General features: G+C 51.2%; 1 protein-coding gene across 1 annotated transcript in view; it reads left to right on the top strand.

Annotated features, from left to right (window-relative positions):
* Positions 1–2027: 2027 nt before the first annotated feature.
* The window catches only part of LOC144488224 (protein NDRG4-like), a gene marked incomplete at both ends in the record, with an annotated part of 86447 nt that continues 80944 nt past the window's right edge, over positions 2028–7530 (top strand). Inside the window, 3 exons of the mRNA XM_078206251.1 lie at positions 2028–2145; positions 4506–4626; positions 7195–7257. Coding sequence (XP_078062377.1) covers positions 2028–2145; positions 4506–4626; positions 7195–7257 — 302 coding nt within the window. The remainder of the gene's footprint in view (positions 2146–4505; positions 4627–7194; positions 7258–7530) is intronic.

Genomic DNA, 7530 nt, shown 5'->3' with positions numbered 1-7530 from the left:
GAGAGAGGGGGAGAGAGACAGAGTGTGATGAAAATATTGAGATGTATTTGCAGAAATACCCGAACGTTTCTATTTTTAGTGTCTGATGTCAGGTGTATCAGTCAAATACAAACTCTCACCTTGTGATATTTAATCCACAAAACTGCAGAGAACAGGGGCAGACAGAGAGGCAGACAGGGAGGCAGACAGGGAGGCAGACAGGGAGACAGACAGGGAGACAGAGAGATGGAGAGAGAGACAGACAGGGAGACAGAGAGAGACAGAGACAGGGAGAGAGAGGCACAGAGAGAGACAGAGACAGAGAGAGAGAGAGAGACGGACAGATAGAGAGGGAGACACAGAGAGATAGAAAGGGAGAGAGAGAGATTGCCCCTCAGTGACCAAAGATGTGCGGGTTAGGTGGATTGGCCATGCTAAGTTGCCCCTTAGTGTCCAAAGATGTGCAGGTTGGGTGGATTGGCCATGCTAAATTGTCCCTTAGTGTCCAAAGATGTGCAGGTTGGGTGGATTGGCCATGCTAAATTGTCCCTTAGTGTCCAAAGATGTGCAGGTTAGGTGGATTGGCCATGCTAAATTGCCTCTTAGTGTCCAAAGATGTGCAGGTTAGGTGGATTGGCCATGCTAAATTGCCCTTAGTGTCCAAAGATGCGCAGGTTAGGTGGATTGGCCATGCTAAATTGGCCCTTAGTGTCCAAAGATGTGCAGGTTAGGTGGATTGGCCATGCTAAATTGCCCCTTAGTGTCCAAAGATGTGCAGGTTAGGTGGATTGGCTATGCTAAATTGCCCCTTAGTGACCAAAGATGTGCAGGTTAGGTGGATTGGCCATGCTAAATTGCCCCTTAGTGTCCAAAGATGTGCAGGTTAGGTGGATTGGCCATGCTAAATTGCCCCTTAGTGACCAAAGATGTGCGGGTTAGGTGGATTGGCCATGCTAAGTTGCCCCTTAGTGTCCAAAGATGTGCGGGTTAGGTGGATTGGCCATGCTCAGTTGCCCCTTAGTGTCCAAAGATGTGCAGGTTCGGTGGATTGGCCATGCTAAATTGCCCCTTAGTGACCAATGATGTGCAGGTTAGGTGGATTGGCCATGCTAAGTTGCCCCTTAGTGTCCAAAGATGTGTGGGTTAGGTGGATTGGCCGTGCTAAATTGCCCCTTAGTGACCAAAGATGTGCAGGTTAGGTGGATTGGCCATGCTAAATTGCCCCTTAGTGACCAAAGATGTGCAGGTTAGGTGGATTGGCCGTGCTAAATTGGCCCTTAGTGTCCAAAGATGTGCAGGTTAGGTGGATTGGCCATGCTAAATTGCCCCTTAGTGTCCAAAGATGTGCGGGTTAGGTGGATTGGCCATGCTAAATTGCCCCTTAGTGACCAAAGATGTGCAGGTTAGGTGGATTGGCCGTGCTAAATTGGCCCTTAGTGTCCAAAGATGTGCAGTTAGGTGGATTGGCCATGCTAAATTGCCCCTTAGTGACCAAAGATGTGCAGGTTAGGTGGATTGGCCATGCTAAATTGCCCCTTAGTGACCAAAGATGTGCAGGTTAGGTGGATTGGCCGTGCTAAATTGTCCCCTTAGTGTCCAAAGATGTGCAGGTTAGGTGGATTGGCCATGCTAAATTGGCCCTTAGTGTTCAAAGATGTGCAGGTTGGGTGGATTGGCCATGCTAAATTATCCCCTTAGTGTCCAAAGATGTGCAGTTAGGTGGATTGGCCATGCTAAATTGTCCCCTTAGTGTCCAAAGATGTGCAGTTAGGTGGATTGGCCATGCTAAATTGTCCCTTAGTGTCCAAAGATGTGCAGGTTGGGTGGATTGGCCGTGCTAAATTGTCCCTTAGTGTCCAACGATGTGCAGGTTGGGTGGATTGGCCGTGCTAAATTGACCCTTAGTGTCCAAAGATGTGCAGTTCGGTGGATTGGCCATGCTAAATTGCCCCTTAGTGTCCAAAGATGTCCAGGTTGGGTGGATTACTAGCCCATCGCTGCGATGGACGATGTTCGGTTGTTGTTAATATCTGCCTTCTCTCTCTCCTCTCTCCCTGCAGGAGTACGACGTGGAGACCCCTTACGGGACCCTCCACGTGACCATCCATGGATCGCCCAAGGGAACCCGCCCCGCCATCCTCACCTACCACGACATTGGCCTCAACCGTAAGTGGATGCCCGTGTCCGGAGGCCCATGGTCCTGCTGCGGGAGGGTGGCATGGGGTGGAAGGAGAGCAGTTGCTGCCTTGGGGGGCTTGGCATTCCCATTGGAAGCTCGTCATGTGGTCACCATCATCTTGGGGTTGAGGTCCCCGGTTTTGGAACCGGTTGTGCGGCGGTGAAGACGGGTGGGGGGGGGGTGGGGTGTGCGGGGAGGGGGGCCGTTGGCATTGTGCGGTGTGGGGAGTGGGTGCTATCGAAGTATTGGGGGGTGCGGGGATATCAACATTCCCCCATCGATTCCAGTCCAGTTAGACATTCACGGTCAGCGCAGGTTAGGAGGGGTTTGACACTGGGGATTGGCGTGGGGGTAGCGCAAAGGGTAACGGAAAGTCGGTATGCAGGTGCAGCGCATAGTAAAAAATGGCAAATGGTAAATTGCCCCTTAGTGTCCAAAGATGTGCAGGTTAGGTGGATTGGCCGTGCTAAATTGTCCCTTAGTGTCCAAAGATGTGCAGGTTAGGAGGATTGGCCGTGCTAAATTGCCCCTTAGTGTCCAAAGATGTGCGGGTTAGGTGGATTGGCCATGGCAAATTGTCCCTTAGTGTCCAAAGATGTGCAGGTTGGGTGGATTGGCCATGCTAAATTGTCCCTTAGAGTCCAAAGATGTACAGGTTAGGTGGATTGGCCATGCTAAATTGTCCCTTAGTGTCCAAAGATGTGCAGGTTGGGTGGATTGGCCATGCTAAATTGTCCCTTAGTGTCCAAAGATGTGCGGGTTCGGTGGATTGGCCATGCTAAATTGTCCCTTAGTGTCCAAAGTTGTGCGGGTTAGGTGGATTGGCCATGGCAAATTGTCCCTTAGTGTCCAAAGATGTGCAGGTTGGGTGGATTGGCCATGCTAAATTGTCCCTTAGAGTCCAAAGATGTGCAGGTTGGGTGGATTGGCCATGCTAAATTGTCCCTTAGTGTCCAAAGATGTGCGGGTTAGGTGGATTGGCCATGGCAAATTGTACCTTAGTGTCCAAAGATGTGCAGGTTGGGTGGATTGGCCATGCTAAATTGTCCCTTAGAGTCCAAAGATGTACAGGTTAGGTGGATTGACCATGCTAAATTGCCCCTTTCTTGTCAGGGGGATTAGCAGGGTAAATACATGGGGTTATGGGGATAGGGCCTGGATGGGAGTGTTGTCGGTGCTGACTCGATGGGCTGAATGGCCTCCTTCTGCACTGTAGGATCCCATGAATTGGCCTACTTCTGCTCCTAATTCCTAGGTTCCTATTTGACGTTCCCAGTCGAATCCAGTCATTCTCGGGGGTGGGGGAGGGTGGGTTTAGGTGTGTGAGGTTCCATCACGTCCTGTGATAATGATAGAACATAAGAAATAGGAGCAGGAGTAGGCCATCTAGCCCCTCGAGCCTGCCCCGCCATTCAATAAGATCATGGCTGATCTGAAGTGGATCAGTTCCACTTACCCGCCTGATCCCTATAACCCCTAATTCCCTTACCGATCAGGAATCCATCTATCCGTGACTTAAACATATTCAACCAGGTAGCCTCCACCACTTCAGTGGGCAGAGAATTCCAGAGACTCACCACCCTCTGAGAGAAGAAGTTCCTCCTCAACTCTGTCCTAAACTGACTCCCCTTTATTTTGAGGCTGTGTCCTCTAGTTCTAGCTTCCTTTCTAAGTGGAAAGAATCTCTCCACCTCTACCCTATCCAGCCCCTTCATTATCTTATAGGTCTCTATAAGATCCCCCCTCAGCCTTCTAAATTCCAACGGGTACAAACCCAATCTGCTCAGTCTCTCCTTATAATCAACACCCCTCATCTCTGGTATCAACCTGGTGAACCTTCTCTGCACTCCCTCCAAGGCCAATATATCCTTCCGCAAATAAGGGGACCAAAACTGCACACAGTATTCCAGCTGCGGCCTCACCAATGCCCTGTCCAGATGCAGCAAGACATCTCTGCTTTTATATTCTATCCCCCTCGCGATATAGGCCAACATCCCATTTGCCTTCTTGATCACCTGTTGCACCTGCAGACTGGGTTTTTGCGTCTCGTGCACAAGGACCCCCAGGTCCCTCTGCACAGCAGCATGTTGTAAATTCTTTCCATTTTGATAATGATCCAGTTTGCGATTATTTCCTCCAAAGTGAATAACCTCGCATTTGTCAGCAGGTGAGTCAATGATTGGGGGGGGGGGGGGGGCGCACTTGGCAGGAATTGCGTGTTAACCAGTTCCTGTCTGTCTAACCTTCATCTTTTCACTCCTCCCACCCCTCACCCCCCCTCCCCCCACCTCCACCACCCCCCCCCCCCCCCCCTCACCACCTTCCCCCCCCCAACCACACCCCTCAGATAAGACCTGTTTCAACAGCCTCTTCAAATTTGAGGACATGCTGGAGATAACCAAGAACTTTGTGTTGTGCCACATTGATGCACCTGGGCAACAGGAGGGAGCTGCCCCTTTCCCCCCCGGGTAAGTGCCACAGGCCCGAGGCCTCACACCTGGATGGTGTCAATCCCACCTCCACCTCCCCCCCCTTCCCTCACGTCCCTTTCCCCGTTCGACCCCTCTTCTCTCCTTGAAAGTGTTCTTCCCCTCCCCCACTCGCCACCTCCCTCTATCTGTAAGAGTTCTTCCCCCTTAGCTTCACCTCCCCAGCCCTTGCTGGACCTCGACCCGAGGGAAATGTGGGCGACACCAGACCAGATTGACATTGAGTCTATACCCGAGAAATTGTGGCCAATACTGGGCCCGAACTGCCCGGGTGAAGGGATCAGGCCTACACTTGAATAAAATGTGGCCTCCTCGGCCTAAGGCCTGATGAAAGGTTAGGGCCTGCATCTGAGGGAAATGTGGCCAAAACTGGGCATACTGGGCCTGTTGACAAGATTGAGCCTGCTACACCTGAGAAAATGTGGACAAAACTGGGCCCGTACTGCCCGGTGAAGGGATCGGGCCTACACCTGAGGGAAATGTGACCAACACCAAGCCTACTGGGCTTGATGACGGGATTGGACTTACAGCTGAATAGAATGTGACCAAAATTGGGCCGACTGGGCCTGAGAAAATGTGGCCAATACTGGGCCCAAACTGCCTGATGAAAGGATTGGGCCTACACTCGAATTAAATGTGGCCTACTGGGCCGAAGGCCTAATGAAAGGATTGGAACTACACCTGAGGGAAATTTGGCCAAAACTGGGCCCGATGACGAAATTGAGCCTATACCTGAATAAGATGTGGCCAACACTGGGGCTACTGGGCCTGATGAAGAGATTGGGCCCATACCTGAGTAAAGGTGGCCAATACTGGTCCTAGAGCCTGATGACAAGATGGAGCCTACTACACCTGGGAAAATGTGGCCAATACTGGGCCCAAACTGCCTGAGGAAGGGATTGGGGCTACGTCTGAGAGAAATGTGGTCACCACTGGGCCAGTTGGGCTTGATTGAAGAGATTGGGACTCCTTCTGAATAAAATATGGCCAACACTGGGCCTGATGAAGAGATTGGGCCTACACATGAGAGTCAATGTGGCCAACACGAGACTTGAAGCCTGATAAAATGGTTGGGCCTATGAAGAAAACTAGGCCAGTATTGGGCCTAGGGCCCAAGAAAAGGATTGGGCCTACATTTGAAAAAGGAAAAAAATGCCTCATTCTTGGCCTAAGCTTGAAAAGGTGGCCAATTTGGTCGCTAAGCCATGATGAAATGGTGGGAGTGGGGGCAAAGGCATTTCTCAACCGCGGCGCTCTGTATCTAACCCCGTGCTGTCCCTGTCCTGGGAGTGTTTGATGGGGACAGTGTAGAGAGAGCTTTACTCTGTATCTAACCCCGTGCTGTACCTGTCCTGGGAGTGTTTGCTGGGGGACAGTGTAGAGGGAGCTTTACTCTGTATCTAACCCCGTGCTGTACCTGTCCTGGGAGTGTTTGATGGGGACAGTGTAGAGGGAGCTTTACTCTGTATCTAACCCCGTGCTGTACCTGTCCTGGGAGTGTTTAATGGGGACAGTGTAGTGGGAGCTTTACTCTGTATCTAACCCCGTGCTGTACCTGTCCTGGGAGTGTTTGATGGGGGACAGTGTAGTGGGAGCTTTACTCTGTATCTAACCCCGTGCTGTACCTGTCCTGGGAGTGTTAGTGTGGGGACAGTGTAGAGGGAGCTTTACTCTGTATCTAACCCCATGCTGTACCTGTCCTGGGAGTGCTTGATGAGGACAGTGTAGAGGGAGCTTTACTCTGTATCTAACCCCGTGCTGTACCTGTCCTGGGAGTGTTTGATGGGGGACAGTGTAGAGGGAGCTTTACTCTGTATCCAACCCCGTGCTGTACCTGTCCTGGGAGTGTTTGATGGGGGATAGTGTAGAGGGAGTTTTACTCTGTATCTAACCCCGTGCTGTACCTGTCCTGGGAGTGTTTGATGGGGACAGTGTAGAGGGAGCTTTACTCTGTATCTAACCCCGTGCTGTACCTGTCCTGGGAGTGTTTGATGGGGACAGTGTAGAGGGAGCTTTACTCTGTATCTAACCCCGTGCTGTACCTGTCCTGGGAGTGTTTGATGGGGGACAGTGTAGAGGGAGCTTTACTCTGTATCTAACCCCGTGCTGTACCTGTCCTGGGAGTGTTTGATGGGGACTGTGTAGAGGGAGCTTTACTCTGTATCTAACCCCGTGCTGTACCTGTCCTGGGAGTGTTTGATGGGGGACAGTGTAGAGGGAGCTTTACTCTGTATCTAACCCCGTGCTGTACCTGTCCTGGGAGTGTTTGACGGGGGGACAGTGTAGAGGGAGCTTTACTCTGTATCTAACCCCGTGCTGTACCTGTCCTGGGAGTGTTTGATGGGGACAGTGTAGAGGGAGCTTTACTCTGTATCTAACCCCGTGCTGTACCTGTCCTGGGAGTGTTTGATGGGGACAGTGTAGAGGGAGATTTACTCTGTATCTAACCCCGTGTTGTACCTGTCCTGGGAGTGTTTGATGGGGAGGGAGGGCTAATGTTTTGGTTCGTGTTTGGTCTTGCACTGACCAGTGTTTGCCATCCGTTAGGTACCAATATCCCTCGATGGAACAGCTGTGTGAGATGTTGCCCTGTGTTCTACAGTATTTCAAGTAAGTCTATGCGTGACCTTCACTGTAAGGTACGTGAATCATGAATCACCCTCACCCAGACCAACATTGCATCCCTCCTGATAATTCGTGTCATTCATAGTATCATAGAGCCCCTGCAGGAGGTCATTCGGCCCATCGAGTCTGCACTGACAACAATCCTACCCAGGCATAACCTCATAACCCCACATAATTACCCTGCTATTTCCCCCGACACTAAGCATGGCCAATCCACCTAACCTGCACAGAAACTCAACTAATGTTCTGGGGGGAACC

This window comes from Mustelus asterias, unplaced genomic scaffold (genome assembly GCF_964213995.1).
Source record: "Mustelus asterias unplaced genomic scaffold, sMusAst1.hap1.1 HAP1_SCAFFOLD_1385, whole genome shotgun sequence".
Taxonomy (NCBI): Eukaryota; Metazoa; Chordata; class Chondrichthyes; order Carcharhiniformes; family Triakidae; genus Mustelus; species Mustelus asterias.
This window is presented reverse-complemented; position numbering and strand designations above follow the sequence as displayed.